The sequence below is a fragment of the Bombus affinis genome, chromosome 5, assembly GCF_024516045.1.
Source record: "Bombus affinis isolate iyBomAffi1 chromosome 5, iyBomAffi1.2, whole genome shotgun sequence".
Classification (NCBI taxonomy): Eukaryota; Metazoa; Arthropoda; class Insecta; order Hymenoptera; family Apidae; genus Bombus; species Bombus affinis.
The window spans coordinates 17285534-17307402 of NC_066348.1; the positions used below are offsets into that span (position 1 = coordinate 17285534).

General features: G+C 42.1%; 4 protein-coding genes across 6 annotated transcripts in view; 2 read left to right on the forward strand and 2 right to left on the reverse strand.

Annotated features, from left to right (window-relative positions):
* Window positions 1-41: 41 nt before the first annotated feature.
* On the forward strand, window positions 42-2383 carry LOC126916255 (thymidylate kinase). The gene is made up of 3 exons (XM_050721836.1): window positions 42-306; window positions 462-621; window positions 696-2383. The coding sequence occupies exons 1-3, from the start codon at window positions 177-179 to the stop codon at window positions 1051-1053; spliced, it is 648 nt and encodes a 215-aa protein (XP_050577793.1). The 5' UTR covers window positions 42-176; the 3' UTR covers window positions 1054-2383.
* On the reverse strand, window positions 2344-4921 carry LOC126917007 (uncharacterized). Its single transcript, XM_050723394.1, has 4 exons — window positions 4884-4921; window positions 4611-4810; window positions 3863-4466; window positions 2344-3715 (listed from the first exon to the last, which is right to left on the reverse strand). The coding sequence occupies exons 1-4, from the start codon at window positions 4919-4921 to the stop codon at window positions 2344-2346; spliced, it is 2214 nt and encodes a 737-aa protein (XP_050579351.1).
* Window positions 4922-5530: 609 nt separating this feature from the next.
* LOC126916258 (uncharacterized) lies at window positions 5531-20560 on the forward strand. Its single transcript, XM_050721839.1, has 7 exons — window positions 5531-7680; window positions 7775-8176; window positions 8281-8538; window positions 8624-8687; window positions 8767-8861; window positions 9336-9547; window positions 19796-20560. Exons 1-6 carry the CDS (start codon window positions 7297-7299, stop codon window positions 9390-9392), a joined length of 1260 nt encoding a protein of 419 aa, XP_050577796.1. The 5' UTR covers window positions 5531-7296; the 3' UTR covers window positions 9393-9547; window positions 19796-20560.
* The window catches only part of LOC126916247 (uncharacterized), a 48450-nt gene continuing 39606 nt past the window's right edge, over window positions 13026-21869 (reverse strand). The window contains exons 2-4 of one of the 3 annotated variants that reach the window (XM_050721824.1): window positions 14770-16109; window positions 14535-14684; window positions 13026-14441 (exon numbers count right to left, since the gene is read on the reverse strand). In XM_050721824.1, the coding sequence (XP_050577781.1) occupies window positions 14015-14441; window positions 14535-14684; window positions 14770-15983 (1791 nt within the window). In that variant the 5' untranslated portion in view covers window positions 15984-16109 and the 3' untranslated portion in view covers window positions 13026-14014. Of the gene's footprint in view, window positions 14685-14769; window positions 16110-16290; window positions 16459-21869 lie in introns of those variants that run through there. The other 2 variants (XM_050721823.1, XM_050721822.1) reach the window with 2 other exon arrangements.

Here is a 21869-nt window from a genome sequence, read left to right on the forward strand (position 1 = left end):
AAATTTGAAGTACAGATTCGATCTTAAATCGATTCCGCTTCGATAATTGTCACGTGTTCCGTGTACACTAGGAACTACTGTATACTACGTATTATTGTTTACTTACGATCCAAAATGTTGGTAAATATTTGATTCTACGTATATTAATTAAATAGGAGATTTTACTGAAAGAGATAATGTCAACGGTACGTGGTGCTTTAATAGTATTAGAAGGATGTGATAGGGCGGGAAAATCCACCCAGGCGAAGTTGTTGGTTAATGCGTTGAAACAACGTGACATTCCGGTCGAACAACGAGCGTTTCCTGGTAATCGGATTTTTTAACAATTTCGTACAAATTTAAGCATATACTTATATCAGAGTAATTACCGATAGATTGATTTTCTTTCTCTATTTATTGTACATAACCTTGTCAAATGATGACTAAAATAATCAATATTTGCGATTACATATTGCTTTCAGATAGAACGACTGCCACTGGAGAAATAATAAATAATTATTTGAACAGGAAACTAAATTTTTCACTGGAAACAGCACACATGTTGTTTTCTGCAAATCGATGGGAATGCAAAGATGAAATTTTGAAATCTTTATATAGCGGTACTACTGTTGTTATAGATAGGTAAGTATCAAATTTTGTATCGATCTCGAAAGGACAATTTTTAAGTACAACATAAATTACAAATATCATTGCAGATACGCTGGTTCAGGTGCTGCTTATACAGCAGCTATGACCAATAGATGTTTAAATTGGTGCAAAGCACCTGACAGAGGACTACCTTCTCCTGATGTAATTATATTCCTCAATGTTTCCAATGAAACTCAGTGTTCACGTAGCAATTGGGGAAGTGAACGGTATGAAAATAACGAAATTCAGTCACAGGTTGCTTCTAACTATAAGAAAATAATGGACCAAACATGGTATATAATTAATGCGGATGACAGTAAATCAAGCATACATTCTCAAATATTACAGAAAGTATTAGATATTATAGACAAAGTTAAAAATTTACCTGTTGGTAGATTATACGAATCTATAGAATCTGAGAATTGACATTAATAATTTAAATATAATTCCAAATGCAACATAAGTTGTGTCAAAAATACCTCTCAAGCATAATAACTAGATGTAAAATATGCGTCCTCTCGTATGTCAGTTTTTTCATTTCCCATTCTAATTCTTCGATGATAAAAGCCTAGCTCTTCTAAGAAAATGATGAAAAAAATGCGAATGCGTTGTATATGTTAATATTCGGAGTTGATATATGGTGTATCCATTGAATGAGAAAATGAACTTTGCACAATCGTACTTTCACATACGAAAACTTTTTGTCCACCGATTTATATTTCTTAAAACTGTATAAACAAATATTATCGAAATCATATTTATTTCTGTGGAGTAGGTAATCAAATTTATATATACAAATAAATTTATACAATGAAATTGATAGTGATTATACATCTGAAATACGTATGAAAGAAATAAAATAGGTTTATTTATTTTCGCTATGTAATATATAACAATTATTTCGCGAAAATTGACGATTCGTGGTCTTAGATGTAGTATTTTTTTGGTCTCGAAACAGTTAAAGAGATCTATTAAGCGTTTAAATGACAGGCTGGTTGAAAGAGATAAATTATCATTTTGATATGGACAAGAAGTACATGCCATTTTTTCATACGTGTATTAATCGTTCTTATAAGTAACAGTTTTTAATTATTAATAACAAATAATACCAGTGAATATGGTATAAGCTTACATTTTGTATCGATCGAAGGTAGTAGCAGAAATTATAATAGAAGCACAGACGACAAGTATACATTATGTTCTATCAGTAACAGACATGCGATTAGTACGAGTTGCCACAGTTATACGGCAATGTATCATAAATCTCTGAACATCATCCACATATGTCGAATACTTGTATCAACTTCGATATCTGTTAATAGATTGCGAATTTCTATGCGAAATTCATATTTTTGAAAATATAGTTAAGTATTAAGGATATTATAGAAAGCACTATAACTCTGGATATTATATATTTTTTCATATTGCGCGCATTTTATCCAACTTTAATAGAGTATATCATTGTTATGACTTACCGTTTCAGATATCGAAAGCAATAACGATATTCAGAATGATTCTATTATAAATATTTTGTATAACCCGATTTAAACTAAAAAACAATATTCCAAAAGAATATTTTTAAAAAGCTTAAAAATATTCTTCGTTACGTATAATTAAATAAAATTCTTTAAAAAAAAATCGTCCTTCGTCTTGTTTCGATAGGCGTGGAAAAATAATTTATAAAATTTCTCTGCTTTGAAAATTTTTAGAGAAATTTTAACCCCTCGGAGAAACAAACGGACTTGTGTTAAAAATACCTGATTCCACGATATTTTTATTACGCTGAGCACCGAAAGAATAATCCGTATCCGTAGAACCGAAAACGAAAGAGGTTTCGAACTGTTTAGACCAATTACGATTCGTTTTCAATTTCTTTTCCCTTGGTTCGCTCGTCTCAGAATCGTCCTCGGAATTGTCGGAAAGAGAGTTTCGTCGTTTCTGCTTCGTAAAATTCGAGATTTTCTGATGAACGGAAGGCAAGCTGCTCTCGTTGTTTGCGACTACGTTCGAACTTTGACTCCTGCTACGATTTTCCATGCGTAGTTGAGCCGTATCTTGGCCAATCATTTCAGATGTAACGTTACAATTGTTCGTAGAGGTAGACGGTTGATTAAATTTGTCCAAAATGCTAGATCGTACGGTTCCTCGATTTCTGCACTTGGACTTTGCGTCACCTTGTTCGTTGTTTAAGCGTTCAAACCGCGTCAGATTGTTTCTTATCGCGTAATGTTCAAAGTTCCTTATTGTTTCACGATCAGTCGCATTGATATTATCGATTAGATCGTTGGTAGAGTTAGATTCGGTGGTTGAAATGGACGATAGAGTCGAAGCTTTGTCTACGACCGGTTGGAGAGACTCTCGTATCTCGTTCGCCTCTGTTTGGAACGTCCCATCTCCGAACGAACTCGAACGGATAACATTCGGGTATTTCGATACAAAGGTATTTTTAATATTCCTCTGCTCGGGCGCACATCGATTGCCATTCCATTCCTTCGTAGAAAATTGTGTCTCGCTGTAAATTCTCTTTCGCGACTTTCTACGCCCGCTGCTCGCTTCCACTAGATTTTCCTTTATCGTGTTATACGTTATCGTCGCTGTGCTCGCGTTATCGTTGACGCGACTCGTTGCCATAGAACAATCGTATTTTCTACATGTACGGTTCTTTACGTTTAGAGGCGTCGCTCGAAGATTCCGATCGGATTCGTTCGGTAGTTTTGGAACCGTCGCTTCCGAGATACCTTGCGGCATGTTTTTCAACGCAGAATCGACGGTATCGTTGTCGGTCTGTTCAACGTTTTTGCGGTTGGAAAGCTCGTAACAACGACATCGATGGTTCTTTTCGTACGTCGCCGGTTCGCTCGAGAAACCGTCGTCGAACGTCACGAATTTTTTGAACGAGATACCGACTTTCAAGCTGTCCCAGCAATCGCAATCGATCCGAAGAAAACAGTCGTCGGTCCTAAAGTGGGTCCTTTGAAAGCTGAATACTATCAGTTCCCGCGGTATTGACTCCCAAGCTTCGATCAGCGTCGCCAGGATGTCGTCAAGATTCCATTTCATGGTATATCGCTTTAATCGCTCTGCGTACCTTTAACAACAAACGTTTCACCGTTGTCTGACAGGGAAGAAAGTTAAGTAACATTCCCGTCAAATTTTAAGAAATTTTTGCCACCAGTGTAGTACGCTTGGAGAACAGCGTCCGAAGTCGTTTAAAAATTACCGTCACGAGACTCACCTTCGCCTAAATACCATTTTAACGTAATGGAAAACGTCCCTCCGCAACGGTCGTAAAAATGCCGGGAAATGTTCGGGAAAGTAAACGAGCCGTACGTTGCTCGCTACGAAATCCTTCAGCGCGCGAGCTCTGCCTCGTCGTAGAAACAGCAAGATCTTTCGATTAGACTCGATCATACGATCGTTCACGTTCGACAGCCAACTTCTGAACAACCGGTTCCCGATGCAAGAATCCTCGCTGTGATTGTAAACGTGCTCTTTCGCCGTTATCTTGGACGCATACGGTCCGCGGACGAAGAGCGGTAGTTTCGTCGTTCCCGAAGAATTACAGCTCATTAAAACCGTCACTCGGTTCCTCGACGAATCGATCGCCCTTGGATCTTTGACGCCGTTGCACGGGATTCCCGAAGGGAGAGCGTCCGAGTACATGGTCAACTCGTCCGCGTGAAACAAATCCTCGTGCCTGTACTTGACTATCGTCGATCTCATCAGATCGATCCAGTCGCGGTAATCGGTGAACATCGGTCCCGGCTGACTTGTCAAATCGGTAGAGAAGCCGTACTCTCTCAAAAATGTAATCAACCATCTGTCCGAGCACTTGAATCCTACAAACGGTAACACCGAGAGAGGCAAAGTTTAATCGGCGGTCGACGTTAGCTGCATTTCCAACTGAAGCTACTCTATCGACTTCCTATGCGCTAAAATAAGAGAAAAAAAATATAAAAAATATTATCAGCGGGATTAAGTACCGTTCGAGCCACTTATCCTTGCCAGTTCCAGAGCCTTCTCTCGCAATAGACGTCTGTCCAACGGACTATTCATCGCGTACTTCTTACAAGCCCATTCGAACAGTTGCTCCTTTACCGCCTTCATAGTGATCTTTTCGTTTATCTTGTTTGTGTTGGAAAATCTATGTTGGAAAAGTATAAAGTATCGGCGATTTAATACGCTCGAGGGGTAAAGTTATTTCTCGAAGAGGATGGCTGCAGGATTCACTGATGATTTTCGATCGCCGATCGAACGTTGTTTCTCGTTCCTCGATTAGGCGACTACTCGGCATCAATTTCAGAGGGATGCGTCGATTGGAATTTCAAAGCTTCCGAGCGTGCTTCTTAATTGCTATCCTTGGCGTCTCGAGCGCGATTTTTCGAAGGGAAGCTTGTCGCGTTGGAAAAACCGATAGGCCTGGCGGGGGAATTCGATGCTCGCTAACGAATGTCAAAGCGCGGCAACAAGTTGCTGACGGCGTTGAAGAAGAAAAAATACCGGCCCACTCTCGAAAGCAATTTTCCAGAGAAGCGGGGTAAAAGCAGCTTTTATTTCCATGGATATGCGCGGTGAGAAGCGTGCGTTGACCGTTCCATGAATATCGCTCATTTTGCACGTCGAGTTGGATCGCATTCCTCTAGGGCGTCGTTCCGACGAGACACTTTTCATCGTAAATTTTCATCTAATATACTGCCTTATATTACCCTCTCCCTCTTTCTCTCTTCCTTCCTATTCCATTTTCCACCCTTGTAAAAAGTCAAACGGGGCTCTCGTTATTTCCACGTGGAAGCAACGCGATCTGTCCTGCGATCGATTAAAACGAATCAGTTACGTTTAATCGGTTGGTCTTGTCATTTATTTGAACGACTCGATCGCACGTTCGGAACGATTTTAAAAGGAATAATTTATCTCACGAACGATCTCCATTCGTCCGTAAGAGGAAACAGTATCGCGAAAATAACGATCCATCCGGAGCTGGAGGATCGGTCGCGAGCAAATCTGATTAATGGACGCTGACAATCCGACGATCATTAGCAGCGTTTCGATGGGACAGGCTCGCGCATCAACGTTATTCGAATCGATGGATCTCGACGGGTCGAAAATCGACGATGGATTTGTCGAAGAGCGTGATAAATTCTATCGGCTGTTGCATTCTTAATGGTCGACGATAAAGGACGACGAAAAGGTAAATAGAGTCGTCAACATTCTTGTATCGAACGATTATTTCCAACCAGATCGGCGGATAACGAATGACACGGAATGGCTGTGAAATAAACAGCCAGTTGTTTACAATGCGTTTGTACATCAGAGATATTGACACGACGGTTGTCATTTAGTCTGCAGCTTGGATTCGATGCGATTAGGTTGACAGTAGAGTGGCATTATCGTCATCTTCGCAGTTTCTAACGCTCGTTATTTCACCGAAGAAGAATCGATAAAACGCTCGTGATTTGTAGCACTTTGGTGAAAAAAAAAAAAAAGGATAAGAAACGCGACAGAGTTGCTCGATAGGAAGCTAAATCCACCGGAGCGGTTTGTTATTCCGCTTCAGCCGTTCAATGATTCATAATTTAACGACGATTGGAGAAACGACGGACGTTCTAATGGCCGTAAGTATACGTCCACTCGCGTTTGTTTGAATTAACGACTTTAATTCCGTTTTATCACGGCCGATTGAAGAGCCCGGTTTCGTTGTTATTTACGCGGTTGCTGGGAAACGTTCGACCGCCTGTCGCGTCACTAGGGATGACGGTGCCGCGCGATTTCTTTTTAAGTTTGGCCGCATCCTCCTCGAGGAACAGTTAGTTGGTTTTCGTGGCGACACGACAGGTAACTCGCGCTGCTTTCCGTTCTCCGTTTTCCACCGCGCGACCGATCTTTTTACTCGTCCAGAGCGTTCTATATCCCGAAGCATTCTCGATTCAAACGGACATCGTCGTCTCCGCGAACGGAGAACGAATTTCCATCCATTCAATCTTTATTCTCGCGGTTAGATCGAACGTATTCGTCGAAGAAAGTATTCGTCGCGACGGAAGCGAGGTGTTTTCTTAGTTAATTTATTCGTTCTTTCGTTCGTAAACCATTAATCCGTCGCTAGAGGAACTTTGATTTAACGACCGACGCAGTTTCATTCCGTTTCTCGTAATCGGTGCTTTTCGATGTTAAATCTCTTTTGCGAACGATCGCCGATACGCAGCGCGGCGAATAAACGGGAAAAGCGTATCGAACGCGGCTAACAAACAAATTATCGACGACCGGACAATAAATCAGAGGGGAAAACGTTTTTGTGTACGCGATACGAGTTCACTGGATCGTTCGTACTCGCGCGTATCGAAATAATTTTCCTTTTTCGCTATTTTCCGCTTTTGCTAATATTTCAAATCGACGATAGGCGCTTCGTACGGTGGAAACAGCGACTGATTGCTGGCTAGACCAAACTCGATTCGTTCGGAGATCGTAATCGACGACCCTTCGCCAATCTCTCGCGATATTTCGTTCGTCGTTCTCGCGTCGTAAAATTGCACGCTGCGGCAAAGTTCGTAAAATATGCGGCTAGGCTTCGAAGCCGGTATTTTTTCACAGAATTTCCTTTGACGGAACCCGCGTGGAGATAGCCCGCAGCTGGAGATTTCCGCGAGAAACAGCAACCACTCGATAACGAGGAAAATGAATTTTTCAAAGTTGGTGGGAAAAGAATTGACGCGTTACCCGAGGAGAGAGGTTCTTCCATCGTCGAAAATCCGGGTAAAGCCGTTCGACGTTGAAAGTACGCTGGCGGAAGTGACCGAGGCGAGAAAATGTCAGGCGAGAAAGTATCACGGTCCAGATTCGCTATTGTACTCGGCGATTTACCCCATAGTTTCCATAATGAAAGTGTTGGGTTTGGCGCCGTACGATTTCACGGGCGACCAGCTAGTCCCGTCCAACTGCTATCTCCTATTTTCCTTCGTCTTCATGGGTACTTATTCCTACATTATACACAACGTGTGCGCGAGATTCCTTGCCGTGCAGAGAGAGAAAGTGATCCTTAACGTGGTCGAAACTGCCAAGGTAATTGCAACATTTTTTCCGAACATCTTGCCAAAAGTAGCTACGTTCGTTGGACGTTAGACGTTAGACGATTAACGATGCACGGTGATGGCAGGTAATGATGAACTACCTGATCGCTATGTACGATCTCACATTGGTGATATTCACGAGGAAAACGTTCTGCCGCATTTGGAACGCGCAGCAGGATTTCGACGAGAGGCTTAGCCAATTGGGTTACCCGCGCAAGGAGGTAAAAACTCGAATAGCGGCGTGGGTTCTTTTGATCAGTCAGATCGTTATTTGGACGGTGGTTAATCAGAGTGGAATGTTCGCCTTCAACGAGACTTGGCTGTTTAATATGAGTTACATGTGTCTGTACGTCACCAACGCGACATCCGTCTACAAGTTCTTCGGAATGACGAGCTTTCTCGGTCAACGCTTTCATCTGCTGAACCAGATCGCGAGGGATAATCTACCCTCGAGAGTCGGATACAAAAGCACCAGCGTCAGCAAAAAGGTGCGGCGTACATATCATAGCTAATTAAAATCGAGCCGCGTTTGTTCGCACGATAGCGCCCAATAGCGATGCTTAACACCGCGTTAACGTTTACTCGAAAAAAGACCATCCAGGAATTGCACGACGAGTTGATGATATCCGGCGAATCCCTGGGCTCCCTTTACTCGTGGTCGCTGTTCTTCTGGCTAGGAAATTTGAGCATACACATCATCAGCAATCTCTACTTTATCACCGATTGGATCATCGTGACGAACGGCTACAACTTATCTTGGCCTCTGATATTCAACATGAGCTCCTGGCTTGTCGGATACGTGGGACAGCTGTTGGCCCTGCACATCGTTTGCGATTACACGATAACCGAGGTAACGTCGATCGCATCTCTGATCGTTTTCTAAATTAATCGTAACGTTCGAGCAGAGATTTTAACGAAAGGACCGCAAATTCCAGGCTAATTTCATGGCTGTGACCCTGGTCGAATGGGACGCGAGAATAGTCGAGAGATATCCACACAATGCGAGTATTTTAATATAAATGCGTACTTTTACCCAAGCCACCGTACACGATTGTTCGATCGTTCGTATCTTTTTTACAGGATACCGTTCTTAGTACGCTGCGCTTTCTCAATAGACGGCTTCATTTCTCCGCCGGCGGTCTCTTCGACGTCAAGTTGTCGTTGCTCAGCTCGGTAAATATATTTTCTATCTTTTCCGCGGCAATGTAGACTTTAATTACGAACGTACTCCTCTCTTCTTCCTTGCGCATCGACCGAACCAAAGAAAACCCCGTCTTTGTCTCGTCGGTCGTCCCAATCTCGTTACGTTATTTTCTATTCCACCAAAGCGAGAGATTAATTGGATTTCGCTTAATAACCACGATCTCCGAATGTTACCTAGATCGTACCATCGTAAATTGCATCGCGAAAAAGCATCCGAGAGGTTAGCGTAACTCGTTCCTCGATATCCCGGTTCCGCGGCAAAGCCGAAACGAGTTCGTAATAACAGATGCACGCCAAGTTTGTCCAATTTCCCGCAGACGCTTCGAGCAAAATCGTTCATCGCGATCCCTCTCGATTGCTATTTTAATATAAACGAGACACTCGACCAACGATCCACGATCCGTTTAATGCTGCTGTTCGAAAAAATGTCGCTATTGTTCGCAGATCGTCGGAATGATGTCGACGTATCTGATAATCCTTTTGGAGTTTCCTTCGTCTTGAGCAACAGCACGGAAGAAAGAAGCAAGCAACGTTTCAAAAAATTCGATAAAATCGTTCGTCTTTCCATCGCGGACCAACCACTACCATTCTTCATCAGCTTTCTGGCGCATTCGCGTCCGCTCGGTCGTATATTCGTGAAAACTATTTTTTCGCCGGTAAGTAGTACGTCCAGGCTTTTCACGTACCACCAGTACCGTATCTATAAGTATACCCGTGCATTTGCATCGGAATTGTATCCGGATTTGCGCAAAGCGAATCGAATTTGATATTTTTCCGGAATTTACGTTCTCGTTCGATGGAAATTCTTCGATTATAGCGAACAGATGCAACGTTTCCCTCCCTGTTCCGCTTTTGCGGATAAATAAAGGTTATCGCGACGAGACGTAACATCCTCGGCGTTATACGTTACAACGATCGTACGATGGTTCGATGCGGATGTCGGTTTAAAGGAGAGCGGCTGATTCGTAATTTAGCGGCAAATTTTACGATGCTGTTCGAAGAAGATGCATTGCGACGAGATATAAGATACAGAAGCGAGATCTGTCTGCGAGTGTCCGGCTACGCCCATTGCTCGCGTTAACCCTGCTGCGATCCTCGAACCTTTTCTGTTTCGATCAAGAGGCGAGTCTTTGATATTTTCGAGACGAAACCCGCAGCTCGCGTGCAGCGGATTTAAGAGATTATAAAAGAGTCGCAATCAGATATTGGATTTCTCTCGACAGAAAAGTGTGACAAAAAGATAAATAGAATTTTTCTGACGACAGACTCGGATGAAAAAGGATCGACCTTTTTTCCGCAACTAGCGGCAAAGGAAAAATAAAACGATCATTGACATCGGACATCGGTGAGCGCAGGCACGTTGCGGCAATTTTCCAGGCCATCACCCTGGAAAATTGCTTCTTTCCTCGTTCTGTCGACTTCCTTTTTTTCCCTGGTGTACGCGCCGATGCTGCGTGCCAATTTCACCCTGTACCGGTGTAACTTTGTCAGTCGATTAAATTATTAAGATCTCAACGCACACCCTTTCGCACCTTTCCGCTACTCGCTCGGATCTCGCGATCAGCGACGCTCCTTTCGTTCCGTACTCGGCGAAACCACTACCGATTCCTTTTCGTAGTTCGACCAAGCGGTAAAAGCGAATTCGAAAAGACACGACCTCCGATCTTTTCTTCTTCGTCCGCTTCCCGATCATCTTTCTATTCGTTACGTTCGCTTCTCGATGCATTTCCCTCGGAGCTGTACGAGTCGCGACAAGAAACGTACGATCGTAGTAGAACGACGACGATTAGGAGAAACCATCGACGAAGCGAATAGCAAAGGAGGTAGCGAGTTCAATCTGGGATTTGTGTATGTAGCTGCGTCGTCGTTGGGACAGGTCTGCCTCGGCCAAGACAAAGGATAAGCTTCCGAAGGAGCGAGACAATTTCGTAGGTGTGTGCTTGCTGGCTGGAAGGCGTTTCATAAATCTTAATCTTTCGAGGATTTGGGAGCCGGGGCTGTGACCTCGATCGGCTATTTTCTTGTCTGGCGACCAGACAAACGAAACGTTATCCGAAAAGCCGAGCTAACTGACTCGTTACGTTCGATTAACGTTCCATACCGACTGTAAATCGATAGGAATTAATACGATCAGCCCGAGAAGCGGTGGCAAACGGTTCGATAAATTACAAAGTGATACTGCGATGGCGGACGGCTGCTTTAATCAACTGCCGTGAATCGATACGGCCGAACGCTCGTCAAATTATGCAAGCTTTTCGCTGATACAAACAAGAGATTCGATAAGAGTAAATTGTCGATCAGTATCTGTAGCTCGTGTATCTTCGTTTGCCTCGAAACCATTCACGTAAACGCCCTCTGAAACGTCGTTGCCTAATTAATTGGTATCAATTTGTGGTGATCCGGTGCAACGTAAACAGGTCCGATTCGTCTAATTTTATTGGCTACCGAAAGCGGATGCAATTTATACCAATATCCGCGTCCTGCTTAAACGACCACAGACACTAATTACAATCCGCTGATTAATAGCTTCGTTCGAATACAGCTTTTAATTCGTTCAATCATTTTATTTTCCCTCTCCTTTCTCCGTTTTTTAAGAACCAAAGAATAAGCGAACAAGAGGAACGTTTTCGAGTGTTCTTTCGCGAATGTTTTTCGTTCGAGGTAACGAAGCGCGGACTGTTTTCGTGGGAATTTCATTTCGAAAACGAAGAATGCTTGGCCGCACGGTACAAGCGATTTACGACTGTAATACGTACACCGTGTGTTATTTCGATATCAAGATACATACGCTTGCGACGCAAACTCGTATCGTAAATTTATGTCCTTGCGTGTACGCGTCTCTATCGTTATCGGAGAACGTTGTAACTCGGGCGCTAATCGCGACAAAGTCGTAACGTTGTCGCTGATCGACGTCGATCAAATTTTTCGTGCCCTTGGAAAAATTTATTCTCGTTTATTCTCTCGCTTCGATCGAAATTCGAAAAATGGCGTATGTACTACACTCGTTGAAACATTTCGAAATCTTCCGCGATGCCGTTGGTAAAAATTTACCGGCCTTGACACGTACACCGATCACCGACAATTTCCAGGTACGTTGGCCAACGTAGTTGCAGCGGTGACGGTAATGGCTGACCGTCACGACCCGCGCTTAGCGTCGTTCGGTATCTGCGTCGCACCTGTGTCCGGCGTATACGAACATTCTACGTCACTGTATCATTTTATCTACCGCGAGCAAGATTGTACCGTTATGGCCCCACGAGATCCGAGACGTTTTCGTAACATCGTCGCGATCTTTCTCGATAGCCGTTTCACCGCTGTGAAATGACAAGCACAAGGACGAACATTGATCGCACTACGTAACCGGGCTTATCGACGATGCTACTTGATCGTTCTCCGCCTCGTTGAACCGGTGACGCGAACGAGAATCTCGCGAACGACGCCGATACCACTGACGAGACGATACGACGGAAAAGGTTGCCGTTTTCAGAGTCGATTTAAGACTTTGTTCTATCGTTATCCTATCGACGTACGTGCGCGTGTATACAAAAAATGTATACCCTTTGAATCAACTCGATTACGGTACTTCATCGATCACATCGATTTGTGACCAACAAATCTTAATTTTATAAAAGATTCGCGAGATCGCCGGCCAAATCGGTTTTATCGCTATCCTTCGCTTCGATTATAACAGACTCGAGCGACTTGATCGAAACAAGGGGAGGAATTACGCGAGTGAAATTGCGGCTCTCCTTTCTTTTTTTTCATGGAGATCCGATTAGTCCGTGACCAGATTACTCGAGGAGCTGCGCTTCTTCAGATCCTAACGCGTTAGATGGAAATCTTGCTTTCCATTAAAGTAAACTCTCTTATAGGAGCGGATATATAAGGACGACGATATATAACGACGATTTGCATCGAGAATTTTTATTAAAAAGACAAGATATTAAAAGACGTAAAAGACCTAAAGGACCTAAAAGTCTAACTACGTATAAACGTAAATTGTACGATAAATAAAAGCGTACAATTCGTAGAAGCAATTGCATCTACGTAAGCTTAACTAACTCTCGCTTATAATAATTCGACGCATGCCACAATTACGTGATATTGCTAAATCTCGAGATCATAAAGTATATGTAGAGCCAAGTTCCAGTACACTGTATGATATTTCTTTACAGAAATACCACGACGGTAGAATTTGTCTTTTTTTTTTTGCTCTTCGTGCATTTTCTTTGCATCCTCGTTTCGCGTTTCCAAGTGGCAACGAAACGGAACGAAAGAGAACGAATTTTAAGAAATAGCTTTAAAATCGAAGATCCGTTGTATCGCACGCACGATAAAAGTCTTTGCAAAAAAGTTTCCGTTAGAAACGGTAAGTAAGACTTAACGTTTTGTATAATTTCTGTCAGTTAGTTTCTGTTTCTTTCGTCACTTTCCAGAGCTTCGAACTAAAAACTGTGATCAAATGTTTCGCGTTTCGTACCTTACGAGAGGGACAGATATTTAAACCGTTAAAATACGTGCAAATATAAAAATAGATGGTTCTCGCGATTTGCTTAAAATACAAAGTTCGCTCGTTTAAAAGAAACAGTCATAGTTGGCGTGTTCGAAAGATCTCGTAAAATATTTGTTCCCAAATATACGGGACTATCACACGACAGAATTACATATGCGCATGGTTTATAACGTACGATCGTTAAAAAGAACTTGCGTACAATCCTAAAACGACGTTTACGTAAATCTACAAGCATTTAAAAAGCGCCCATTCGACTCGGGCTTCTAAAACTTCGCTGCAACATACTTACAGCATCGAAAACTGCTAAAACGATCATGAAATACGCAATAATCACAGTTATTTGTACTACAAATTCGTAAAAGAAATTTGTACCGTCGATTTCGTTACATGTAATTCCCGATCATATATCGGGATACAATCAAATCTGAAAATAAGTCGTGTCAAAACTGTCTAATAAATTAATAAACTAATTTCATGATTCCTATATCAATTATACAATAATATAATAATATAATATATGAATTTGATCTTAAAATAAACGAATCTCAACCGAGGGACCGTTTACGTACAATTATCCTCGAATTAAATTAAACGTCGGAAATCAGGTGGTTCAATGATACAATTGCACCTGGGAGTTCATGTAGATTCTAGTATCGACAGGCTTCGCGATGGCACGGTGAGATTCCAAGTCACATCGAGCCAGAGAACGGGTGTTGAGATTGGTTTTAGCTTCTACGTAAATGCCCTTTCTCTCCGACGACAGAACGTCATCGTAAATGCTGGACCTAGGTCTCTCGATACTTTGTGACTTGGGAATGTCGTAAATTGGCTCCTCTTTCCTGTTTAGCTTCGACTTCGACTTTCTCATCCGTAGTATTTCGTTGTCGGACTTGGATAAGAATCTTCTGGGGACGTCGTAGTGGCTGGTCACGGACGAAGAGCTGCTATAGATATTCGACGAGGGAAGGTCGCTGCAGCTTCTTCGAAACTCCACCTCGTACAGGTCGTTCTTGATGATCACCGATGACGAGGCATCGCTGTTGGAATACATGTGAGAGCTGTTAAATTCCGCCAAGTTGCCTATCTTAGTCAAGGTAACGAACGGATTTTTCGGAATCTTTGATACGCACGGATGGTTCGGTAGCTTGGTTACAAGTTCGCCAACTAAAGACGATAGGAATCCATTCGTCTGGGAAGGAGGAGGATAGGATGGGCCAAGATCCAGCTTCACGTCATCGCGTGGCATCTCCGTTAAAAGCAGCTGTTTTTTCTTCTGGTTCCTGCGATATCGAACGAACGTGTTACTTTGTTACTTAACGAATAGCGATGCTTATTTATAAAATTATAAGAATATCAAGTACTTACTTTACAGAATGATACGTATCGCAAGAAGCTTCGCCCTTTTCTTCGTTCGATTTGTTCTTCGATTTGAAAGTTTTCAGGTCGCATCTTCCGTTAAATTCGAAATAGCTGCTTTCTTGTTGACGTAGCACGTCCGTGATGGAAATCAGAGAAGTTAGAGACATAGAGGAACAAGATCTCTCGTCGTATTCGGAATCTTGGATTTCTCGCGGTTCCTCGTTCAAGTTTTTTTCCGACAAGGACCTTTTGACGAGCTTCCCGCTGGTCAACGAACAGAGCAGCTTCTTGAGCGATCTCTTCCGCGGCAGCCTCTTTCCGGTGATAGGTATCCAATTGATAAAAGTGTTCTCGACGTCGATCGGTTTTTTCAGAAATGCCCCGACTACCTTTGGAGATTTATCGACCTGTGAAATTTCTGGCAACGTCGAATTATGCTCGCTCTTCAGGGACTGGTCGATCAAGGTACTCGTTATTGGAAGAGGCTCGTCGGATGTAAAAGTAGTTTCTTTCGATAAAGTCATGTAGGGATCGACGGTATTCATCGTCTTCGTCTTGTCGGCAGAGAACCTTTTCACCGAGTGGGAAAGATCTGCTATCGTGATGCAATTAGGGGGACTCGAGGAATCGGAACTGGAACGCAAGAAAGTCGAACAGAGCTCCAGACCAGAAGCTTTGCGACCGAAAGCAGACAAGATCATCTTTGATTTGCCCGAGCACTTCGAATTTTCTAACTCTTCTGGTCTTCTCCGAATAAGTCCGTTATTGTCACACGACGTATGAAAAATTCTCTTCTCGGATGACAAGGCACTTCCGTTAGATTCGTCATCGTTCCTATTATTCGGCTTCGAATGCGAGGAATCCTTTTTGGAAGGTTTGCGGACTATCCTGGATCTTCTTTTCCACGATTCCAGTATAGAAACAACGTTCGAAATATTTTCTTTCGGACTTTTTGGAATCTTCTGCACGGTCTTCGAATCGTTATAAATCTTGTATTTCATTTCGAAAGCTTCGACAATCTTCTTGACGAAGTTCTTCTGCTTGTATACGTCGACCGCTTTCTCCTTTTTCACAGGCGAGAGATAACCCTCCTCGAAACTGCGAATAATGCTCTCCAGATTCGACATTTCTTGAGGTTCCTCCGTCGATTGAAAAATTGTCCGTGAACTACTAGCCTCGTGGCTGTCGCACGGTTCGCTTTTGTGTGCGGCTCTCGTCATATTTCTAGTGCTTACAGTACCGACTGGAACTTTGTGCCTCTTCGTTGAACGATCCTCAAGCCAGTTAATCCGATCTCCCTCGATAAGCTCTAACTTGTCTGTCTCGTTCTTTCGCCACACCTCGACCTATAACAGAATAAAAAAAACGGTAAATTTGCAAATGCGTTAATACAATTTCTTGCTCGTTATTAAGTTATAGTCCGTTATTGGCAAAGTTTCCACGGATAATAGAAAGGATGCGTCGAACAACCAATCTCCCCGTTGCTTTTCATCACCGTGTTCGTAAAGATATTCATCCTCGTCGTACTTGTTTCAGCAATTCTGCGTATTTCAAGTTTCACCGAGTCTAAGCTCTACGCTGTTGCGTGGAATTACCACGATTAAACCGAATTAAATTCGCGTTAAGAATTCCGATTGGTGTCCAGATCGATGACGCGGTTCACGCGATAAACTCGATGTCGAGAGCTTGAATTTTGACTACCGAGTGAAGGTCCAGCGAGTAACACAGTCTGTTTATACCTTCGTGAACGTCGGGGGTATGTAAAAATCGGTTTACCGTTTACCTGGCGACTTATCCTGGTAGAAGGGAGGGGTGAAGTTGGATTTATAATTAGGGTCGAATCGAGGCTTGGTATATTTCGAAACTTTCTACCAACGTTCTTCCATCGATTAATTTCTATATATTTCATAATATTTATATTTGGATAATTTAATTAGCTTTCGCCGCTTAATTCTTTTATCCTAAAACGATTCAAAATATACCCTTAAGCGGTATAAAATCGATATTCGGTAGCAATGCTATTTTGCAAAAAAATATTCCGACCTCACTTTTTCGTTTTTCCACTTTTTCCACTTCATTTTTACACTGCGCCATAAAGCTCGCATGGTAATTGAATTGAGACACGCGGTGGAAGTCACAGAGAAAAAGCGCGTGGACGTGCAACCAGCATCGATGATTAATTGCTCGTCGTTCTTGAAAATTCCTACCTACGCGGATTCAAAAAATAAAGGAACGCGAGAATAAGTGGAAATAGAGATAACGCGAACTAGATGTTCCCCGTCGTACGAATCGCGATATATTCGATGTATAACGAAAAGATAATCGGATATAACGAAGATTAAACCGATTAAGAAAATCAACACGAACATCGTGTACTTTTGTTAAATTAATTAAATTGTTGTTTGTACGTCCAAGGATCGGGCCTATTGTTCGCCGTACTGTTTCTCCTCTGTGTATACAATTGCCATCGTTCTCGCGATATAGATTTTCCGTTTATTAAAACAGGATCATGCAAATTTATCGGGCGATCGGCGAATGCAAATTTCGGTATCGGCAGGACGCGACTCGACCGTCCCCGTTCCTGAGGTCCAACTTGCTTATTCGGTCCCTTTAACGACCATACCTGCCAGAAATAAGCTTGCTTGCAGGAACGACGGGAAACAAAACGATATTCTGGGATCTTCCAACGGGACAATATATCGTGTTTGCTAGGAAATATCGGTACAACTACCTGCCACCGTAATCGATTGGCATTCGATAGAACGGTTTTACCGATCCCCTGTGCGCGTATCGATACCGAATACCCATCGGGGATTAAAATGAATCGAGGAGAATTTCAAACGAGGGAATTCCGTAGAAAAAGTTGGCTCGTTTGTTCGTTCGGTATTAAATATTACGCTCGGCAGAGACACCGATTGATACGAGGAAATCCGGGAAATTGTACGGAGGAAGGCGAAACGATTGCAATTAGAACCAATTTCTCTCGTCGTCTTTCGAATACTTGAAAACCACCGACACGTCGCATCCTCGTAGACGGACGATCGCCATTCCGCAGACTAATCGAATTCTAGGATATTAATCGCGTTGCAGAAAACGACGCCCGGTTAGTGGCGCGAGTAAACGTAAAACACGCCGTAGCCGTAAATAAGCAGAGCGTTTTAGAAATTTCACGAACGCGTATTAAATCGAATAACGCGAATAATACGTTGACCTTAATTATTTAGTTATTCGCGTACAGTAAAATGTATAATTACCGTTCGACTAGATCGGATATGATAAAATAATATTTGATATTTTCAAAATATCCACCGTATTGTTGCCACGATACGCCGCTTTTCACGATAGTCGTGAAAAGTTACTTTACGAGCTTTGTGCAGATACCTACCAGACAAAAACTCGATAATTCAACGAATAAGGTTTTCTCCGCTATCCTTTTGCACAAAAGAAATTACAATATCGATGGTTGTATCGTTTAATAGGTATTGCGTTGCGATGTAAAAATCTGTCCTATCGCTGCAGAGAGAAATTGTTACGTACGGGCGAGCCTGAACGAAGAAATGGAATTGAGCAGCGGATTAAATATCAATGGAGGAGAAAAGGATGACCGATAGGATCGTGGACCACGACGAAGATTACGATATTTCCGTATTCAGTTGGCTCGCGGCAAATCAGGATATCGATACGATTTGCTTGTATCTATCAATTCGTATTTAATATCACGTTGCGCTAATTGCCCGTGGAAATTAAATACGCGAGACAAACGGATACGCGGCTAGGGAAAGTGGAAAATTGGATTTCTCGTAAACTCGTGCAACGATTAGTGCAAGCTCTTCCAATTTTCTCGTTTCTTTGTACGATCGACAATTAGAGAAAGTTACCGTAGTTGCGACGTTACAATTTTCCCGTAGTCGGTGTAATTCTCGGCGAGAAGCCTCCGATCCGATCCAATTTTCTCGATGAAACGTGAATTAACGCGATACAATTCTTTCGGTATTAACGAGACGGCTACAAGAAATTTACAAGGCGAACAAAAAGTCAAGTCGATAGAGCGTTTAAAATATTTGCGAAGTGTACATGGTGGACGAAATACAGTGCTACAAGTTCTTAGCAACTGCCGTGAATATGCGTTTCTTGCGAATTTTCCACTTAGTTTAGGTAGGTTTCCCACTCGTTTTTAAATCTAACGAACAATGAATTTTTATTCCTTACGCCTTACATACACAATACGAACACGAAGATAGCAATTTTCATGGGGAAACACCTTTCATACCGTTTACCTGCATTAGTCAGGTAAAAGAGAAGGTAGAATGCGCGCCAGCAATTTGTACTTATTGCCGAGTATGCTGCTTGGACTTATGGTATTCGTTATTCCTATTGCATTAGAATTAGGCAGAAAGGCACGTACACCTGACACATTGCATAGAAACTACCCAATTCTTTTAATTCATTCGTTTTAACCCAACATCCTCACAATTCCAGTAAATGTAGTAGTAAATTTTTAGTCTGAACTGTGTATTCGTTTTACGAATAAAATTTACCAATAATAATAAATTCAACAATGAGGGAAAATTCAAGAATCAAAGAACGTTGGACACGCTATCGTTAAAAGGCAACTCGATACGAAGGAGCACCCTTGTGAAATTATTACTTTCATCTTGCAGCGAAAAAACAAATGCCGATCGCGTAATACTTAGACGACTCGATGGCCGCTTGTTTCCTCATTTCCGAACAAGGGAAAGTATTTTCTCTCCAATTTCGCTTCGGCTCGTCCCATCTGTTTATGTCAGAAATTTAGCTGTAAAGAAATCCGATTGAAATGACGTAATTAGAATACGACAGGTTCAGCTCGCGATTATTCGCACCGATCAAAGCCAGTTACTAGACGATCAGTATCAGAAACTGTGTTACGGACTGCCTATCGCTTAACTCCTTATCCTTTCTCGGATTTGTCGAATCTGCTTCGAGCCGCGTTACGTACAACGTTCTTCGATTTTACGCAGAACTTAACTTATCGATGATTTCGTTCACGCAGGATCGAATCACGCCATCGGCTACAGTTTTCCCAGATCGCCCGGAGAACGACGAGAAACGCAACGAGTCTTGACAAGGATAAAGCTTCCGTCGAGGAAAGTTAACGGGACAATGCACGATTCTGATCCTGCTAAACCATCTCCTGTAAAATTAACGCGATTGATAACGAAGCCTACGCATATAGACTTGTTTCTAAATAATTTGAAACATTTTATTGCATTTTTCATTGCCAATTCAATTGTACTGATCGTTGTTAACCTTTCGAACGAATAAACAAATCAATAAATAAATATTCTGCTTATGTTTTAGGATTTCTCTTTTGGATTTAAATTTTCCTCTAGAAATATTCTTTCCTATTCAGCGTACGTTGTAAAATATTTGCAATAACGAGTTGGGATTAGACACTCTCTACGCGTTTTCCGCTATAATCCGGATTTATACGACAAATATATTAACAGCGATAGATACCGTTTAGTCCACGTATACGCACGGTACGCAATCAAATTTTTCTATTAAGCTGTTTGCACGAATGCTCGGTCGCTTAGAGTTCCAAAAGTACCAAAAAGAACCGTACGTAGTAAGTAGCACTGCTGCAAACAGCTATCAACGACCCTCGTTTTTAATTACGGTGGAGGTTTTAGTCGGTTGGACTCCGGCACTACCACGCTACTTCCGTCCGTGCGGATTTCCTCCACGTAAAAAAAAAAAAAGATACAAATTTTACGACAGATCAGAATCAATTGCACTCGGACAGTTTTAAGAAGCACAATGCAACAATAAAAATATACGATGCCATTGACCTGCAAATCGGCTGAACATAAAGATCTACGTTTACTACTATATCTACCTAGTCGAGGTTCCTTTTGCCTGCTCATCCTAAGGCTCATCCTCACGCCAGGCTTTTGCATCGCGCTTCCTGTTTCGCATCTTCGACAAAAGAATCCAGCCAACTAACGAACGCTTGTCGGCGCTTAAAAGAAAATTCGCGATAAATTCGAGCAAAAAGCATCGTCTAAATACGTGATTGACGCGAATGCATTTGATAAAAGAAAAATGGAATTTCAGAGGTGACAGAGGTGACAAAGTGGCGAATTCGCCATCGCGCTGACCTTTGACCTAGTTCTTTGTCCGAGGAAACGTTTGCGTGGGTGGAATACAATGAAGATAAAGCAGCCTCGGGTAAAGAAAATCAGTCGTTTTGGCGCCAAACGTATCGATTTTCAAGAAATCCCAGGAATTTTTCATGCATCAACCATGAAGCTATATCAGACCTCCAGTCCTGACGATCTTTTCGCTTGATCGAAAGCTGCTCAAAACGTTTCCCGAATACACGACGCTTCCAATTTCCCGACAGTTCGTTTTTCCCTCCACGAGACACTTTATTTTATTTCTATTATTTATTTATTTAATTTCTTCGCGATAAGTTAACCACGATCGGTCTTTTCCGATTCATCCGCGAATCTCTTTGTCGCATACCGTAGCTATCAGAAGTTTCAATAATTCGAAGATAGTTAGCACCGTTGTAAATTATTTATCGCTTATCAAGCAAATGATGCAAATTTCACCGCACGCACCTCTAAACTCTGGCGTACTATTTCACGGTGCAGTAAAATTACGGAATAATTGTCTGTACGTGCATCAGCAAGCGTAAATCCACCAAATCGATTCCAATAATTTTCTTCTTAAAATACGGAACCAGCGATATTAAATATTATACGTTATTTGTTACTTTTAACATTAATATTTAACGATATTTAAATATCGCGAATAAATACGCGACCAGAGCGGAGATATTAAAAAGTTGTCATTGTGCGAAGCACTTTAAACCGTGTTTGACAAATTGACCTTGGCTGCCCCTCCGTCCGTTACCTGCCCTTTAAGCGAGCTGTTCGCTCTAACGATTCAATAAAAATTTATTACACCGGCATTCGTGCATCGCTGATCCACGGTCAGTTCTGCGAGTATTTTATTTCCGAGTGAAATCGTCGTCTACGGTTGTTCATCGTGCTGCGTTGGATAAGATGGACAACATCGCCGAAGAAGAATCATTGGAGAGGGATTTACTTTTCAAACAA